At 55.3% G+C, this 18,968-nt stretch overlaps 1 protein-coding gene across 1 annotated transcript in view; it reads left to right on the top strand.

Moving 5' to 3' along the window:
* Positions 1-18,968, top strand: part of GOLGB1 (golgin B1) — a 57,748-nt gene that overhangs the window by 27,156 nt on the left and 11,624 nt on the right. Inside the window, exons 6-14 of the mRNA XM_019509715.1 lie at positions 1,517-1,639; positions 2,785-2,898; positions 4,640-5,051; positions 6,783-6,892; positions 7,165-7,279; positions 9,214-9,287; positions 11,543-11,633; positions 12,096-12,169; positions 13,420-18,440. Of these exons, the coding sequence (XP_019365260.1) occupies positions 1,517-1,639; positions 2,785-2,898; positions 4,640-5,051; positions 6,783-6,892; positions 7,165-7,279; positions 9,214-9,287; positions 11,543-11,633; positions 12,096-12,169; positions 13,420-18,440 (6,134 nt within the window). The remainder of the gene's footprint in view (positions 1-1,516; positions 1,640-2,784; positions 2,899-4,639; positions 5,052-6,782; positions 6,893-7,164; positions 7,280-9,213; positions 9,288-11,542; positions 11,634-12,095; positions 12,170-13,419; positions 18,441-18,968) is intronic.

Genomic DNA, 18,968 nt, shown 5'->3' with positions numbered 1-18,968 from the left:
CCCTCAGCCAATTTGCTACCCATCTGACTGTGTAGACATCAATGACACAGTTGCCTCGCATTTTAATGAGAATGGGGTAGGAGACCGTGTCGAAGCCCCTCCTGAGGTCCAGAAAGACTGCGTCCACCACAACACGTGTGTCCAATGATTTTGTGACCTGATCAGTCACACCTCTGTGAAAAAACACCACAAAACTGTAAAGTAACTTAGAAGATCATTGTCGAAACTATTTATATGTCTGTTTATGTATACCCCACCCTATCGGAAAGTCTTGGAAGGGCTTACAGTGAACAAACTTCAGACAAATGGGATTCCCAAAATAAGATCCAAAATCTGAGAGCTCCAACACCGTCTTGCCTCCCCTGCGTTCCTGCGTAGACTCCCATGCGAGAGAACTTTCCCTCTAGGAAATGAGCACAGTGATGTGACATGATGCTTTAATTTATTATGTGAGCTCTTGAATACTAGTTTTTACTGGACAGGCAGTTTTGTGGGGCTCAAAGCAGAAATGAGGAATTATGTGAAACTGGGCACAGATCCAGGGTCAGAAGCTGCAGGGCTCTGTCATCGCCTGGGTATTATAGCTTTCCCCAGTTAAAAAATGTAGTCTGCCCTTTTGCTCTCAGCAGAGTCTGAGTGTCAGGAGATGCTCGGGTGCTAGAGAAACTGTCTGTGGTTTGACAGCATCGGCACAAGGGTCGCAGTGCTGAGGGCAGCCTGGCTGCCAGCACACGTCTGGCCTCATGTGATGTGACCTGATACGGACCTGAGCAGAAGCTGCCTGCTCCTGCCTGTCCCAACCCTCCGTGCTCTTCTGGGGATTTCCATCTTGCTTTCCCCCTGAGGCAGTGGACAGACATAACGTCTGAAGTATTTCTAAAGGCAAAAGCGTGGACGTATGCACAGGGTAAAATGCTCTGCAAATGTCCAAAGCCCAGGGAGAATGACCCTGGTGGGAGCAGGTGCTGCATTGTGCCGTTTAATTTGAGTAGCGTTCCCTGCTCCGCATGCACACTCTGTGGCAGTGACTCTCAACCAGGGGGTCACCAGGTAGGCGATTAAATGCAGGCTTTTCCCTGTTGCCTGCTTCTCAGAGCAGGTAAGCTCTCTAACAAATAAATCGGTTTGTGAAATGGGGTGCTGCTCAGTTCACAAAAGCTCACAGAGGCTGCCTAAGGCCTGAAATGGTTGAGAACCGCTGCTCTGTTGAGTGTGACAAGGAGCTGGTCAGTTTTCCAGGCATCCCATCATGCAGCACTTCTCCCCTCTTCGAACACAAACATACATCCCCTGTGCTACCCCCTGCCAGGGCACCTGTGGGCTGTCCAGGGTGCCGGGAGCACTCATGGACTATCATCCACTCCCCCCACTCCCTGTTGGCGGGTAGGAGTCTGTCTGCCACTGAAATGCTCCATTTTTTTAAGCATTTCAAGCCCTGTTACCCTTTGAAATTGTCTTTCTGTTCCCACTGAGAGATGTGCTTTGGCTAATGATGCTGTGTGGCTTGTGCCCACAGCTGAGCTCACTGCAGGAGGTGATTCGGGAGAAGGATGCTCTCCTTGAGGAACAGGCTCGCCGCCACCAAGCCGAGTTGCTCCAGGCAGCGGCCCGACCAGATCTGGAAGGCGAGATGCAGCAGGTACGGTGCAGAAGGGTGGTGTGACTGTGCAATGCGTGTGGTGTGGGGCAAGCAGCACAGTGTCACAGACCTGGCTGTCAGGGTGGCTCCAAGTTCCTGCTTTCCCACTACTTATCTCAAGGAGTAGACCAAGATTTGCCGCTGGGATGACAACTCTTCCCCACAAGCCTCAGCTCCACTAGCCTTAAACGCCAGAGTCCACAGCTGCAACGGGGGTCTGTGATGGCTTCAGGGGGTCTCCCATTGGCACCTGGGATATCATGTGTTTTGAGATTGCACTTTCCCACCGGCAGTCAGCAAGGCAGCCACACAGCAGGATTGATTACGCAGAGGAAAGTAACTGCGAGTACAGGGGAGAAAACCAGATTTGGTTCCTTACCTGCTCCTCTGACTGCAGCACAGTCCTTCGGAGACTTCTGGCCGTGGTTTCAGAGACCGGCCCTCCTGCTGCCTGCCACCTCCCATCAGGGTTCACTCCAGTGTGTGGGGAAAATCCAAAGACCTCGTGTACCTAAGAGATGCCTCCTAAATGCCTTCAAGCCAGCGCCCTTCCCCTCCACACCTTTACTGTACTATGTTTCCTGCGGAATTTGAGAGCTCCCCAGAGTCCTCCTACTTGAGGGATCTGGAATTTGCCCAGGTTAATTGCTCTTCTCCCCAGAATATACTTATTATTGGGAAGCTAATATTTTTTTCTTACAGGTGAACTGATGCCCACAATAGTTTGGGTGCTCATCCCAGCCACAGCCCTTTCTGGCTGGTGTCTGTGATGAACCTGAAAGTTGCTCTTGTCCTTGTAAAGCAACTGGCCGTTGACACCTGAGAGTTCACTGGGTCTGCACGCTGCAGTTCTGGCCTGTAACTAGCCATTAACTAGAGACAAGTACTTTTGCCGTCTGGCCTGCTATACCTTTTTGATTAGTGTTGTCGCCACGTTGCAAAAATGTGTGCGTACAGAATAACATGATCCATACAGTGACATAAGGGGTTCACTGTCCACAGTTTGTCACTAGCTTTTCAAAGAGGTCAGGCTTGAGGGCCGGTGAGACACATGCTCGTGCTCTGAACCAGCACAACCACTCCTCTTACCCTCTGGAGCTGTGTGCCTGGCAGTGCTGACGCAGCTCTCGGTGTGTTTCTTGCAGCACTTGAAGACACTGCAGCGGAAGCTGGAGGAGCAGGAGGAAGCCCTGCTGGGGCGTACCCAGGTGGTGGACTTTCTGCAGCAGGAGCTGCGTGCGGCAGAGCAGCAGAGCCAGGTACTGCCTCACATGCCGCTTGCAGCAGATTTGCTCCTCTGGTGCAGGCATCTTGTCCGGAGCCTGGCGGCTGTCACAGCTCCTTGCTGCTGAGGCCTCACTTCTGACTTGGGCTCTGCTGGGAGCTCCCAGGTCATTCAGGGATGTTAACTTGTGGATCTGAGACGGGTTGTCTGCACTAGGGCTGCGGTGACCCACAGTGTGTGAATTTAGGAGTTTTATCCAGTCTGCCCTGGCATCTTGAGGTTGAGCTCAGCTCTCCCAGCCGTGGGGCCTTGCTTTCATGCTCGGTGTCAGACTTTCAGGGTCTCTGGTCCCAAACCAAAGTATCTTTTTCTCTACCATTGTCACTGGCTAGTCTCTCTCCCACTGTCACCGCATCAGGAGCACTTTGATCTCCGAGGCCCCCATGTCATGAGTAAGACCAGTTCTAGTTAGGAGAGCTCAGGAGGGTACCTAATTTTACCACCTCTGTGGTTTAAAAAAGCAGAAGAGTGGTTAAGTGCTGCACAAGACTCGCCCAGTGCCGGCTTCTCCAGGAAGGCCGGGGTGGGGGGGTCTAACATTATTCATCTTTTTCAGGTTTTTAGGGGTGTAGACACAAACTGCCTCGTGGCCAAGGCTTTTAAAATTTAGGCATAGACATGCTCGCCTGGCTCTGAGATGAGCTGGTTTCTTTCCGTTTTCTTAAAATATTAATGTTCAAGATAGGGTTGGAGCGTGTGGGTGGTTCAAACCTCTGAGAGTCCAAACGAGATGTACAGATGTTAGGTGTTGTTCAGTCACGGTGTCATGAAGAAACAGAACCGGAAGGGCCCACTGAGCACCTTCTAGTCCAACCTCTGCCTGAGGTGCAAAAGAAAACTTGAGTTTTGTCCTTTACGCTTTGCTGTTCAAGAGGCCTGGAAAGCTGAGCTGTTTGTGTGGGTTTTCTGCAAGAAGGCCCCCTCTGCCGTGTCTCCCCTGCAGAAATGGTGGGATAACGACAGCACTGATCGTAAGCAAGTGAAGCTCGCTGGAGGGGAAGTGTTTTGTTTCCCTCCACTGTCCCCTTTGTCATCCATCCCTGACACCCTAGGCTGAAAGGAAGCTGGGTGCAGCGGTACTCCCCCCGGGTTGGACCCAGCTCTCGCCAGGTTGGCGGTGGCGCGCTCTGGCCCTGCTGCGATGCTTCTGAATGGTTCCCTGCAATTGCAAGCCTGCCTCTGTGCAGTCCCTCCCGAAGGGCCTGGCTGTGCGATGAAAGCTCGGTGTGGTACCAGGCACTCCCGTCTAGCACTGGTGTCTGGGAGCGAGTGAGCTGATAACCTAGAAGTTTGACCTGGGGAAATTTCCACCTGGCTTGTTGCGAGGGTTGGGAGTTGGCTGCCTTGATCTCTTCTGAGAAGCTCCTTTCTAGCCCAGCCGTCCCCTTACTCCTGTGTTCAAGCAGGGTATCCATTTCCTGCTTTGGAGCTGCCTTTAAACAAAGTGTGTTGGCTCTTTTACAGTGAGGAAAAGACACTTAATCCAGATTTCTCCTAGCACATGCAGTTTCCCCTTTGGGGTCCTAGGATGATATTCTCCTGTGCTGGCCTAGTTTCCATCCCGTGCTGTTCCTGTGCACTCTTTCTTTTACTTGGATAGTTGGAAACTTTCCTTTGCTTCAGTTTAATGCTGAGTATGGTCCCATTTTCAATCAGTGCCTTGGGGTGTGTTGGCTTTCCCTTCTGTTTAAGTCCCTCCTGGTTTGCTTTCACAGACCCTCTCAGAGCAGTGCCAGAAGATGGAGGCAGAGCTGAGCACCTTGCAGAGCGTGCTGGAGGCAGAGAGAGAAGCATCTCGCAGCCTCCCGGAGAAGATGGAGGTGGAGCTGGCTGAGCAGAAGCGGGCCTTGCACAACCTTCAGAAAGAGGTGCAGAGTCTGTCTGAGCAGCTGGCGCAGGCAGGGAGAGCGCGGGCTGAGCTGGAGTCAGAGTGCAGAGCCCTGGAGCAGAAGCACAGGCTGGAGACGGAGGAGAAGGACCTGCAGATCTGTCGGCTTCAGATGGTGGAGCAAGAGTTGCGCTCAAGCCACGATGCCCTCGTCGCTGAGAACCAGCAGCTGCGGCAGGATGTCGATCGGTTGCTGGCGCCATCCACTGAATGCTCTGCCATTGCGCAGCGCCTGCAAGGTCAGCCAACAGTGCAGTGGGGCCGAGGCGTCCTGGGGATCTCCTGGGCAGGTGGGAAGGGTCTTTGCTTTTTATGGTAGTTCTCAAGGAAGCATGTAATGCTCTCAGGGAGAAGGAAGCATAACCCTGAGCCTTGTCACGCTTTTCCCAGCTACCAGCTTGTCCAAACAGTTGTGAGTTTGCTTGCTAAGTTGTTTAAAATACCTTCAAGGGATACCACAGACTTAGCAATCCCTGTCCCTGTGAGACCAGATCACCAAGGGCTGTTGGAGTGAGAGCTCAGGCTGTGTTATGACAGGGAAAACTTACCTTTTGCTTTGTGTGTTTTGAGGGTGTTTTGTGCAGCCGATTCTGCTGTTTTCCCAGGACAGCCCATTCCCACTGTTGCAAAAACGGGATGATAAAAGCATAAAGCTTGGCCAGGTGGGTGGCCCATGAAGAGGAGGAATTCCTGAGACTGGATGTCATGCTAATAGTTTCCTTGAACCACAGGCTAGTTATTCGTTTAATATGCAAACCACCTGCCTTGCAGGGAGAGACGGAAGAAGCTCGACTTTATTTATTTTACTTGAGAGAAAGTTAAACAGCAACTTGTCCCAGCCCCCTTGGAGGAGAGGCTCTTCAAGATGCAGGCAGCTGGAGGCAGACTCAGATGAGAAATACCATTGGTAGCCAAGTGCCCTTAACTGCTGGTGCAGCTCCCTGAGGATGCTCCCTTGCTTTACAGTGGAACTAGGCATCTCTAAAAAGACCCATTAGCTCTGCCAGAAGCTGAGGGCCCTTAATGATGTCATTTGGTCACAGTGCGATCCTCCAGTCTGACCTCCAGCATACATCCTTCCTGGCCTTCATACCTAGGAATCTGAGCACTGGGCACGAGGGTTGTTAGTAGGGTTGAGGTCTCCAGGCAGCCAGGGCAGAGTTATGCCAGCAGTCAGTGCAGGTTTCCTAGACACATAGTCTGACCCTCCAGAAAGGAGCGTCCTTTCTCCTCGAGTCTTTGGTCCCGGGCCTCTGCTGGGGCACCGGGCAAGAGGCGGGGGTGCCAGGTGTTGCAACATCTCTGCAGACAGGGGTGCACTGAGAGTTCAGTCTAGGTGAATTTATATTACATAAACCCAGCTGCTTTTTCTGGCTGCTTTTTCTTGTACGGGCTCTGAGAGGAAGCAGTGACTGGAGGGGCACTGGTGCAAATGGCTGGTGCAATAAACCAGCGTGTTCACACACAGGCAGAGGGTAGATCACAGAATCACAGACAACAAGGGCTGGAAGGGAGCTCAGGAGGTTGCATCTAATCCAATCCCCTGCTCCAAGCAAGACCAGCCCCAACTACATCAACCCAACCAAGGCTTTGTCTAGCCAGGTCTTAAAGACCTCCAAGGATGGAGACTCCTCCACCTCTCTGGTGAGGCTGTTCCAGTGCTTTGTTACCCTCCTAGTGAGAGTTTTTCCTAATATCCAACCTCAACTTCCATTGCTGCAACTTCAGTTGAGTCCACCCAACCATATGCACTGGTGCACTGCTTTTTCTATTGCCTTTTACTGGCCCGTGAGGGATTGTGTCAAACACCAGGTGCCCATTTACAGCTGGGTTGACAGGGTGGCTTTCATCGTGTGTCTGGCGTGAGCTTCAAATTCGCACCTCTGGAGCCACAGCAGAATGCCTTTATCCCTTGGCCATGGGTGTAAAAGCCAAGACAAGAACACTTCTGTGTTAATGTTTTCTTTCAGAGGAGCTTGCACAGACATCCGAGGCGTCCATTCACCCCCAGGCTGACCCAGCATTGCTGAACTCCCTGCCAGTCGCACAGGTCTTCGAGGAGCAGGTGCCAGCCCTCAAGGTAATTTACCCAGAAACTATCCCATGCCCTGAGGATCGATGCTAGAAGGCAGAGTAGAGGGACGCCTTTCCTCGCTGTCCTGGGGAAGAGGGTTGATGCGTGGTCTGGGCTGGGCAGATGTTTTATGAAACCAGCAAAGTAGAAACATCTGGGAGGTGGTCAAGGCTGGGGAATGGAGAACTTGCAAACTGAGTCGTCGAAAGCCCGGCAGAAAGAACAGAACCTCGTTCTCCTGAGAAACCTGTCGGCGACTTGGTCTTTCTGCTCTCCAGCCAGGCTCTGCACAGGCTGAAGCAACCCTACAGGAAAGCCTCGTGGAGCAGCAGGAGGAGAAGGGGATTTTACTGCCTTCCACTGCAGCACTGGAGGACCTGAAGGCTGAAAATGGTATAATTGCACCTCCTCTTGCCTGTTTTTTAGCTAATGAACATGCTTTTGGTTACTGGATTAATCCACATGCCCTGCTAAGGACTTAGAGCTGGTCTCTAATCCTCTGCACAAGGAAGGGGGAAAGAACTGTTCATATCTCAGCCTGTGAGCAAAGAGTAAAGGGAAACCCAGCAAATAGGCCAGCTTCTTGGGACAATAAGGCCAGCCCAGCACAGCATAGATCCCTTCTCCTGATTTTTGCCTTTGCGATAGCAAGCAAAAAGTGGAGGAGGCAAGGAGAGGGGGTGGAAAGGATTTCTGCTGTTATTACCTCTGTAATGCCACGTGCATGTGTGTGTGGCTCTCCCTGCCTGGCAGAGCTCACAACCCGTGTAGAGACCAGAACACTGGAAGCAGCGATCACGGGGAAAGGAAGGCAGGGATGATGAGGTGACATGGCCCCAAGAGGGGTCACCCCTCGCAACGCGGCTTACTAGCAGATTTGATGTGTTACGTGTCTTCTGATGCTGCCTGCATCTGCACCCGCTGGGATGCAGTCTGGGTGCAAGGCAGCGTGTGCCAAGCACCTGCTTGAACGCTCCAAAATAGCAGGGAAAGATCAGAGTAATGGTGCTGGCCCCAGTGCAAAAAGTCAAGGAGCTGCCGGTGGCGCATTTTTGCACAGGTGTCACAGGGTGCAGGACCCATCTGTGGGGATCGGATGCGTGTCTAGAAGCGTTGGCTGGAAGCCACAGCAGCTCTCGTAGCCTGCTGGTGCAGCTTAGAAGAAAACAGTAGCTCCTGGCTCGCAGGTTTGGGGTGTGTGAGGGGGAGACCCTTTGAAGGGAGTGGTGGGATCGTGGGCAAGGCTCTGCGGGAAAGGATTTATTACACTATTCAGACTCTGGTTCCTCCTGGTTTCCATTCATCCTGGTCTTCATATAGCATGCCACTACTGTCCACTCACCACATTTCTTGGGGATCCCCCTGTGCCCTTATCACCAGGCTGTTAATTGAGAAGGGTGGAAGGGGGCCGTGTGATCTGTAGACCATAGTTTGAGACCAGCTAGTATGATGCATATTAAACACCATCCAATATTAAGCTTCACATCCAAAAGCAGGCTGTGTCATTGCAGCGTACCCAAGAGTTGTGCTGTAGGAAGGAAGAAAGCTTATGAATCCCATCTGACTCCACTCGGTAGGAGGTCACGGTTGACCTTGTTAGGTCAAGGTGTAACGTCTTTCATGAAAAGGCTGAGCATTGAATGGAAAGCTCCTACTGGCCAGGCCCAACGTGGACGGGAGCGAGTTACACACGTAGTCTTTTAGCTCAGGATGTGCATCCTGGAGGAGGGCACACATTCAAGTATCTCCCTGTCAAACCTGTCCATAACTCGTCCCAGCAGGAGTCGCTGGGAGTTCCTTTCCTGCGACAGTGAGTTGGGAAAGTCCTCTTTGGTTGTTAAAAGTATTACCCTCAAGTGTATCAGATGATGTTAACGTGGGCACTTTTCCCATTGCAGTTCTGTCTGGGGTTTTGCAGTGTGCCTCTCACGGCGGCTTCTAGGGGCTGGTTTACAGAAGGTCACTGAGTGGCTCTTTCTTTCGTGGCACCTGTTGCTGCAAGCCCTGCGGTTGTGAACTGCTTTTGGGTGACTTCATTTCACTTTGCATGAAAGGGAAGAGTGGGACTAGGGCACCTAAAGGTTTTCGTCACTGCAGGCTCTCCTAAATCCTGCAGCCCTCTCCAAGGTGCTCTGGAAGGCACCTGCCCTGATGCCAGCAGCTTGTCGGGGCAGTCATGGCCTTTTTCTGAGACGTCCTTCATCTGGGGGTGACTGTGCATCCCATCCCCACCTGGCATGTTGCTGACAGCTGTGTCCCCTCCCCGTTCTCCCTGAGAGCAAGCCTGGGAGGAAAGGTTAACGCCTGCTTGTTCATGACAGTTTCAGAGACTCCGCGCGCTCAACTGGCCCTCATGGAGGCTCAGCTGGAAGCTGCAATGGGCACAGAGCATCCCAACCAGGTAATGACTCGCACAAGCCAGACCCCAAATCGGTCAAGGGCGCGGCCTTGAGCAGCTTCCCTAAGTAGCTGTGGCCTCTCCGGGCAATCCTCTTTGGGGCATGATTAGCTGGATTTATGTGGGCGACAGAAGAGGCTCTGCATACAGCCTGTACTTGGCTGGTTATCAAGCCCCTCCCCTTCGCTGGCTGCATGGGAATCGGGGTATCCTGCCGGCTACTTTTCTCTGCCCTCCGCAAGACGCGTCGGCCCTCGGCCCACTCCGGCCCGGCTGAGCTGCGCATGGCAGGCTGCATCCAGCCCTGTGCCCTGGCAGGAGATACATCTTGCATCTTGCCAAAAGAGCAAGATATCGGGCAGGAGCAAGGGGTCGCAGAACCTCTTTGGCCTTGGTCTCCACAAATCAGATCAGTGCTGGTGCCAGCGAGGGCCATTGCCATTGGTATCTGTCTGAGCTGAGATGCACACGAATGTGGACCCTGTTCAAGGATGAGCTGCTCCATACCATCTCGGCTTTGTGCAGATATTGGTGCCTCGGTGGCTAGGATGGTTCAGCCAGGCGGCCCAGATCCGACCTGTGGCACTGCGTCATCTGGCCTGTGGGGCTCCTGGATCTAGAAATTTGGCAGCACTGGTTTGCTGCTGCCAAATCTTCAGACCCTGCATGCTGGAGCTGGTGTCTGATCCCAGCACGCAGAGCCGGGCTTCAGGTGTGAGGGGCCCCCAGGACCCATTCTGGGCACGCGGAGGGCAGGTGCCAGACTCCAGGGCTTGGTCCAGCCCCACACCACTCATCTGACCTGTGGGGCCAAAAAGTTAAGTACCACGGGTTAAAATCTGTACCAGGAGCTAGGTCTGCGGGCACGATCTGTCTACAAGGCCGGTGCTTGCTGGGCGGTCTGCATCATGCTTGTGAGATGGGTGGCACCACTTGCATTGCTGAAACTTTTCAGTCTGCTGTGTCCTCCGCTTGAGCGTGCTTGGGTTTGCTTGGGGCTGCTGCAGTTGTGAATGAGCTGCAGTGATGCGTTTGCCTGCTTTCCACCCCAGCAGGCAGCTGCTGAACTAGCTGGGACCTGACCTCAGCCCGGAGTTGTTCGCATGGGCTGTGAGAGGATCCCAAATGCCACATGAGTGTCGTGTTAATGAAGGGGCATTTCGGTCACCCCTCCCTCATGGCAGCTTTGACCTCCCCTCCTTCTAATCCAGCCTGCACGGCTGCCATTTAGAAACTGCCACCGGCGTGCAGTGGGTTGCAGTGATGGCGGCGTGCGCAGGGTCTCGGCCGAAGACCACCCGGCTACTCTGCGTTCATCTTTCTGCTCGCAAGCATCCCTCATCCCACAGGCCTCTTCCATCTAAGCCCTAGGAAGTGAAGCTCTTATGTGGCATGGCTCTGTCAAGGAGAGGGCAGACCCTGTGTCCACGGGGCCCCTCCTTGCTGTGCTCAGGGGGTGGGGATGGGCTGGTGGAAGTGCAGGAAGGAGCAGGCCCACATGAGGAGTGAGGGAGGGCTGAGAATTGCAATACGTCTTGACACCCCCAGGGTCACCCGTTGCCGTACCACTGAGCTCAGCTCTGCCCTTGAACTGTTGACTACTCTTTTATACAGTCTTTTTCCTCCATGGGGCAACAGAGGTAGGTCATAAAGTAACGGGTGAAGGTAAAACAGGTCTGACTGGACACAAGGCTGCTAAGAGAGCAGAGCCCCAGAGTGAAGGCTGCAGCTTGAAAAACATGAGCCCTGGCTCACTGGGTCAGAGCAATGGTCCATCTAGCCCAGTCTTCTGGCTTCGACAGGAAACCCATGGCACACCAAAAAGGCCCGTCTCCAACAGTGGTAGAAGTGGATGCTGCAGAGGGGAGCGCATTGAACTGGATCCCTCTAGAGTGATCTATCCCCTATTCATTACCCTTGAATTAGAGGTTTAGAGAGATCAGAGAAAACATCTCTCTGGACCCTTTTAAGAAACATTTGGATGTTTATCTTGCTGGGATCCTTTGACCATAGCTGACTTCCTGTCCCTGGGGCAGGGGGCTGGACTCGATGATCTTCTGAGGTCCCTTCCAGCCCTAATGTCTATGAAATCTCCAACCCTCCTGGTCAGTAGCTATTGATAGACCCATCAGCCATGAATTGCCAAGTTCCTTGTTGACCCTGGCCATGCTATCAGCTTCCACCACCTCCTGTGGCAGTGAGTTCCACAAGTTAACTGCAGGTTGTTTAAAAGAGTCCACTCTCTCTATTACTGGTAGGCTGACAGCCCCGGAGCTGATGCCGTATCACCAGACTCGCTGAGTCCTGAGGAACCATCCTCAGCTGGAGACTGCTCGCCTGGGCCCAAGGGTAAGATGCAGGATGCGGGTGTTGAGGTGACTGAGCGGCGGGGGCTTCAGCGGGGAGCTGCAGGCTCTGAGCTGGGTTTGAAGTGACACCGGCAGAGGGGAGGTTCTGACGCGTAGGGACGGGAGGAGCTTGAGGCAGCTCGAGGAAGCGGTGGGATGGCTGGGTGAAGGCTGGGCGGGTAACGTAGCATGCAAGGAGGCGGCCTGGGAAGAAGCAAGGTGCTAGGCCAGGAACCAGAGACCCTGGTTTTCTCTCTTGCTGCACCCAGCTGCTGTGGGTTAGGAGAAGCTCCTGGCCTTGGGCCACTGGGCCCATGTGGTGATTGGAGAGAGCCAGGCCCCAAGCATGTGCTCACGCTTTGCCCTGTTTAAGCCAGGGATGCTGCAGCCACACGTCTGCCTCTTCCCTCTGCTCACAGGCTGGGCATGGAGCCAGACATGCTGATGTGTTTTCTGTCTCTAGGTGCCTCAGTCGTGCAGGAGAGTCACGAAGAACCGTGTCCCCAGCTGCTTGATGACCCTGCACCTCCGCCGCAGGTACGAGCTTTGCGCAGTGGCTTCTCCTGCAACCAGACCATGCCAAGGTTGAGGCCACAGTCGTGCTCAGGAGGGTTTGAGGAAAGTCTAAAGAATCTTCTGCCCCTGCCAGCCTTGTGCAGCTTTTTGTTGCTGCTCCGGGTCCTTCATGCTGAGCCCTCTTGAGTCGTGCCTCACACACGGGTGCTTTGAGGCTTGACAGACACAGGCTGGGATGGCTTGCTTGGGGCTGACCCTGTGCACAGCAGGGGCCTGCACTAGTTGTGACCTGAGGGCCCCGCCAGCCTGGCTGTGCTATGATCCCCTCCAGCTTGCCAGAGGACAGCCTCTGTAATGCTTAGACATGGAGGTTATGAGCAATTAAAGTACTGCCCAGGTAGGTACAGGGAGAAGTCATGGATTTCCTGCCCCTGCGTGTCTCCAGAAGACCTCTGAGAAGAGACGGTGCCTTGCTTCAGGCGTTCACTCAGTTTCTCCAACCCTGGCCCTGACTCTCAACAGCGCATGGGCCCCACTTAACAAAGGATTTTGTCCCCTTTGTGCCTCTTGGGTAGTTGGCAGCTCAGCACAAGAGACTTGAATCCCTCGAGGGACCTCTGTGAGCTAATATTCCTGTGTCCAAGTGCATTCGTCCCCTTGGACTGGCAGGAAAGGGTTAACCCTTCGGTGCTGGGAGTCGTAGCTGCTCCTGAGGTCATTTCCAACCCTAATTTTCTGTGATTTATAATCAGTGAAGAAAAGCAGAGCAGGGAGCGGTGACTAGTCAGATGAGAAAGGCGGAGAATTAAAAAAGCCCAGTTCCTTTGCAGGGGCAGACCAGGGCATGGGAAAGCCCCAGCACCTGCTGTAGGTCTCCCCACAGCAGAGTGGGACCCCCAGAGCTGCCTGCAGCCCAGGGAAGGAGGTGGGGGAGGCCAAGTGGGAGACCCACTGGAGGAGGGCATTTCAGAGCCTCCCTGCAGGGAGCACAAGGAGAACGGGTGCGTGAGCCAGTGAGAGGGACTGAGAGCAGTGCCTGGGTTCAAGCACAGCAGACATGGAGCGGGGTAGAGGGCCGTCAAGGGGGAAGGTATGGAAGACCTTGGGGCTCCAGTACGCAGCCCGAGATGGGAACAGTGGCCTTGTTGCACACGTGTTCTCTGCTACCAGTGGCAGAGACCGAGACACCAGGCACGTGGGCTGAACAGGCTTTGCACAGCAATCGAGAGCCTCCTGGTGTGCCGAAAGCAAACTTTTTCTTCTTGTTTTAGGCCGGTACAGAGGATGCTTCCACCTGCAGCTCGCAGCTGGCTGGAGCCGGTGGCCCAGCCGCCACTCAGGAGTCTCTGGCTGCAGAGGAACACAAAGAGCTGTCGGTTTTGCTGCTGGAGCTGAGTGAGGCTCAGGAGGAGATCAACTTCCTGAAGCGGCAGCTTCAGGACCCGGTCAGTCAAACCTCTGTGGGGACCTGGACAGGAGAAGAGACCAGCCTGCTGGGAGAAGGATCCCAGGTGGAATTCCTCATGGGAGAAGGGCAGGAGGCCTCACCTCCCCAAAACGAACTGAGCGGCAGCTCCATGCTTACAGAGGTGGAAGCCCAAGGCATTGCAGAGCATTGGGAGCAGACAAACGTCCCGGAGAGCATCATCCAGGGCGGAGGCGAAATGGGGGCTGTGCTGGAAGTCTCTGGAGCAGCCCCAGAGCCTGGCACATGTCACCCTCAGGAGCTGACGAGGTTGCAGATGCAGATCAAAGACCTGCAAGCAAGCCTGCGGGCATCAGAGGAGCTACATGAAAACGAGTTAGGGGAGAAAGCTGCAGAAATAAACAGGCTAAACCAGCTGGTTGAAGAACACAGGAGAAATGTTGAGGACTCTTCCAGTGCCCTTTGCGCCCTGGCTGGTGAGAGAGACCAGCTCCTCTCACAGATGAAGGAGCTCTGTACCATCACGGAGCTCAAGGAGCAGGTGAGGCAGCTGGAGGAAAACCTCGCCGACTCGGAAAAGCAGAGGCTCTCGGACTACGAAAGCAGGACGGTGCAGTTCAGCCTGCTGAAGGAACAGATCCAGAGCCTGAAAAACGAGTCGAAATCCAAGGAGGTCAAAATTGAAGCTTTGCAGAAGGACCTTGACGAGGCCCAGCTGGAGCTATCTCAGCAGGACGCTGTAGCCAAGGGCCTGAAAAGCCAGCTCGAGAGGAAGGAGGGTGAAGTGCTGGATAGGGAGGAATGCCTGAGGAAGAGCATGGTCAAGTTGGAGGAGCTGTCCCAAAACATTACCGCCAAGGAGCGGGAGACCACCCGGCTGGAAGAGCTGCTCGCTGAGCAGACGGAGACTGCGGAGAGGCTCCAGCGCACCTTGCAGGAAAGGGACCAGCAGATGATGGAGATCAGCGTCAGCATGTCTGAGAAGATGGTCCTGCTAAACGAAGAGAAGTTCTCTCTGAGCAGCGAGCTGAAGAGACTGAAGGAGCAGATGAGCCAACGGCAACAAACCCCGGAGGTACGAGACCAGCAGACGGAGACGGTGGGGGAGGCAGAAGGCACGCGCCTGGAGGGTGACGGACCCCAGCAGCAAGGCGAGGCGGCACCGCGTAGGGAGGAGGAGACGCCGGTCGGAGAACTGGAGATGCTGAGGAGGGAGAACGAGCAGATGAAGCGGAAGCTGCAGGTAGCTCTCCTCAACAGGAAGGAGCTGCTGAAGAAGGTCAGTAGGCTGGAGAGCGACTTGGCGAGTGCAGAGGCGCCAGAAGCTGCAGCGGAAGAGAACGCCCCCAGCGGACCACGTTCGGGCACCGAGGGGACTCCCGAGAGCCCGGGCAAGGAGGCAGCGCTGGCCGAAAGAGAAGCCGAGCTGCAGAGCCTCCGTGGCGCCTTGCTGGAGAGGGAGGCGGCTGAGGCGCGGTCCCAGGCACAGATGGAGGAGATGAGGCAGAGCTTGCAGGACAAGGCCACCCTCGTCGAGTCCCTGAGAGCGGAGGTCGCGGAAAGCCAGTCAGCCCTCCAGAAGCTAACGGCAGCTCACGAGAGCTCAGAAGTTCGTTTCCCAGCAGATGAGGGTGAGAGCAAGAGCGCGGACATTGGTGCATGTGCTGCGGGTCTTGAAGAGCAGGAGACATCCGCCCTGAGAGAGCGAATCTCTGCCCTGGAACAAGAGCTGGAGCAACTCCACAAAAAGCTGCAGGAGGCTCTGGCTTCTCGCAAGGACACGATAAAGAAGGCTCAGGAGAAAGACCGGCACCACAGAGAGCAACTGAAGCAGCAGAAGGATGATTACAACCTCCTGCAGGAGCAGTTTGACAAGCAGAGCAAGGAGAAGGAAAGCATCCAGGATGAGCTCAGGCAGCTCCAAGAGCAGAGGGCGTCTGCAGAGAGGCCTCTAAGTGCACCCGTCTCCAGCTGCAGCGCACAGTCTTCATCCCTGGAAGCAGAAAACACACAGGCCAGCAGCAGCCTCCGGCATGACATGGACATCTCTGCGGAAGAGCCGGGGGTATCGCTGACGGCGCTGCAGGCTGAGCGAGACCAGCTGCGAGGCGAGATCAGCCGCATGGAAACCGAGCTCGCTGGCAAGTCCCAAGCAGCCGTCCAGCTGCAGGAGCGCATCGCCCAGCTGCTTTCGGAGGTGGACGGTCTGCAAAGAGCCTGCCAGCAAGCAGAAGCCAAGGCAGCAAGTCTTCAGCTGGAGCTGGAAAGGAGCCGCGCGGAGATCTCCGGACAGGAAGATGTGGAGGAGCTAAAAGGCCTCGTGAGGCAGAAGGATGAAGAAATTGGACTTCTCCATGCGCAGCTCGAGGAAAAGAGTGAAGCTCTTGCTAGCGCGCAGGCAGAGCGCCAGGAAAAAGAAGACATGATCCAGGCGCTGAGCGGTCAGCTGGAAGGGCAGGCGCAGGCGCACGAGGAGCAGAGCAGGCGGCTGCAGGCTGAGTTGCTCGAAGTCCAGCAGAAGCAAGATGAAGGGGCCGAAGAAGCCAAGTGTAAGAGCCAAATGCAGAGGAAGCTGCAGGCCGCGCTTATCTCCAGGAAGGAGGCGCTGAAGGAGAGCAAGTCCCTAAAAGAGGAGCTGGCTGCGGCTAGAGCCACCACCGAAGACCTCTCCATCAGGTTGAGGGACCTGGAGCGCCAGGCCAGCGACTGGGCCACGGAGAAAGACGCATTATCAGCAAAGGTAGCCAGGCTCACGGAAGAGAGAGACAAGCTCATTGCAGAGGTGGACAAAGCCCTCATGGAAAACCAGAACCTCGATAGCTCTTGTGAGAGCTTGAAGTTGGCCCTTGAGGGCATCACTCAAGAGAAAGAGACGCTAGAGAAGGAGGTCGAATCCGTGAGGTCTTCTCAGGCTGCCGCGAGCTCCGAGTGGCAAGAGAAGCACCAGGAGCTGCAGAAAGAATATGAAACCCTCCTGCAGTCCTACGAGAACGTGAGCAACGAGGCGGAGCGGATCCAGCGCGTCCTGGAGACCGTCAGGCAGGAGAAGCAGGAGGTTTTCCTCCGGTTGAAAGGGGCGGAGGGTCAGCAAAGAGAAGCAGAGAAGCAGCTGCAGGACGCCGAGCAGGAGGTCGAGGCGATGAAGGAGAAGATGAGGAAGTTTGCAAAATCCAAGCAACAGAAGATCTTGGAGCTGGAAGAGGAGAACGAGCGGCTGAGGGCAGAGGTGCATCCTGCCGACGGTGACCCGGGCAGGGCGGGAGACGCGGCCCCGATGAGCACCGGCCTTAGCGAGGAGCTGGAGCGTGCCAGGCAGGAGCATCAGTCTCTCTCTGCCCAGCTTGAGGCGTTAATGGCTGAAAAGGCTGCTCTTAGCCAAGAGGTGCAGGACTTGAAGCACCAGCTGAAGGCGAGCCTGGAGGCAGCAGAAGTAGAAGATAGTCGAGTACTTCCTGCGGCAGCGTCACCCCTAGAGAGGGCCGAAGACCTCAAGGATGTGAGCAGCCCTCCAGAGACCCTGGTGCCCGCCACCGCCGGCCCCGTAGCCGAGGCAGAACAAGGCAGCGCTTCACCCAGCGACATTGGTGCTCGCCTGCAGCAAATAGCTCAGCTCACAGAGCGAATCTCGGGCCTGGAGGAGGGCAGGACAGCTGCGGAAGAAGAGCTTGGCCGCGTCCGCGCAAGCGTGGAGACTTTGGAGCAGGAGAAAGCAGCCTTAGAGAGCCTCGTGGCAGCAAAGGTGCAGGACCTGAACAGCCTGCAGGAGACGGTCGCCCAGATGGAGCTGACCGGCCGACAAACCAAGGAAGAGCTGGCCAGGATGACCCAGCTGAAGGAAGCCACAGAGGCTGAGAAGGACGATCTGGAGGAAAGGCTCATGAATCAGCTGGCAGAACTGAACGGCAGCATTGGGAACTACCAGCAAGATGTGACAGACCTCCAGGCCAGAGACGAGCAGCTGAGGTCTGAGCTGCAGGGTCTGCAGAGAGCCACGCGCGAGCTGGAGGAGGAGAAGCGCCAGCTGCTGAGGGAGAAAGCCGAAGCGGAGGCGGAGACCCGGCGGGAGTACGCGGAGAAGCTGCGGTGTGCCCGGAAGGGAGATGGCAGCAGGACGCACGCCAAGGAGCTGCAGGAGCTGCTGAAGCAGAAGCAGCAGGAAGTGAGGCAGCTGCAGAAGGACTGCATCAGGAGTCAGGAGAAAGTCAGCAGCCTGGAGAGAACTGTGAAAGCCCTGGAGTTCGTCCACAGCGAGTCTCAGAAGGAGCTGGAGGCAGCCAAAGAGAGCGTGGCCAAGGCTGGCGAAGACACCGAGAAAGCACGAGCCGAGCTGGCGTCCTGCAGAGCGCGGCTGGACGACACCCAGAGCGAGGCTGCCAGGGTGCTTGCGGAGAGCCTCAGGGTGAAGGAGGAGCTGCAGGCGACCAGGGACCAGGTCCATGCTCAAGCCAAAAAGCAGGGCGAAGACTTCGAGAAAAGGCTGGTGCAAGAGAGAGACAAGCATGCGAAGGAGATGGAGAACATGGCTGAGAAGCTGGCAGCCTCGCAGAGAGAGAGGGACCGGCTGGAAGGGGACGTTGGGGATGTCCGAGACTCCCTGCACAAGAAGGACCAAGAAACCAAGCAGCTGCAAGGCAGCCTGAACAAAACCCTGGCCCAGCTTGCAGCCTTCACCCGCAGCATGTCCTCCCTGCAGGACGACCGGGACCGCGTGATAGACGAGTCCAGAACGTGGGAGAGGAAGTTTACCAAGGCCATCCAAAAGAAAGAGGAGGAGATCCGGTCCAAGGAGGAGACCTGTGCGGTCCTGAAGGACCAGGTTCGACAGATGACCATGCACGCCGAGGAGCTGCAGATTCAGATATCCAGGTAACAAGGGGGTAGCTCTTTGTTCTGGTCCCTGCAGCTGGAGGCAGTGCAGAGCCGTGACAGTCCGGCAAAAGCGCGGGAGATGAGGGCTTTTGCAGGTGGTGACTTTATTGGACTGTTTGTATCACTGGGCCAACGTTCAGGTTCTGCTGGCCGCCTCCAGGCCTGAGGGAAGGGCACAGCGGTACTCGAAAGCTTGTCTGCATCCCTGCGGTATACTTCGTCCAGTAAAAGATACTGCCCATGGAAATCCCTGCTGTAAACAGGCCTTTGAGTTCAAAGGGGGAGAAGCCACATGGGTGGACAAGTTTCCAGCCCACTGTTGAAAAGCAAAAGGCATTTGAAGACTTCGTTCAGTTGTTTTAATTAAATCCTGGAGCCGGTCAGGATTCCTACAGCAAGTCTCTGTCTTTAGAGGGCCAGGTCTGCAAGGAAACTGGGAAGGCCACATCTAGAATCCTGTGTCCAGTTGTGGGTCCCCCACCACAGGATGTGGACAAGTTGGAGAGAGTCCAGTGGAGGGCTACA

This window comes from Gavialis gangeticus, unplaced genomic scaffold (assembly GCF_001723915.1).
Source record: "Gavialis gangeticus isolate Ggan-Ray unplaced genomic scaffold, GavGan_comp1, whole genome shotgun sequence".
Taxonomy (NCBI): domain Eukaryota; kingdom Metazoa; phylum Chordata; order Crocodylia; family Gavialidae; genus Gavialis; species Gavialis gangeticus.
The sequence above is the reverse complement of the archived record's forward strand: the minus strand, read 5'-3'. Positions and strand labels throughout refer to the sequence as shown.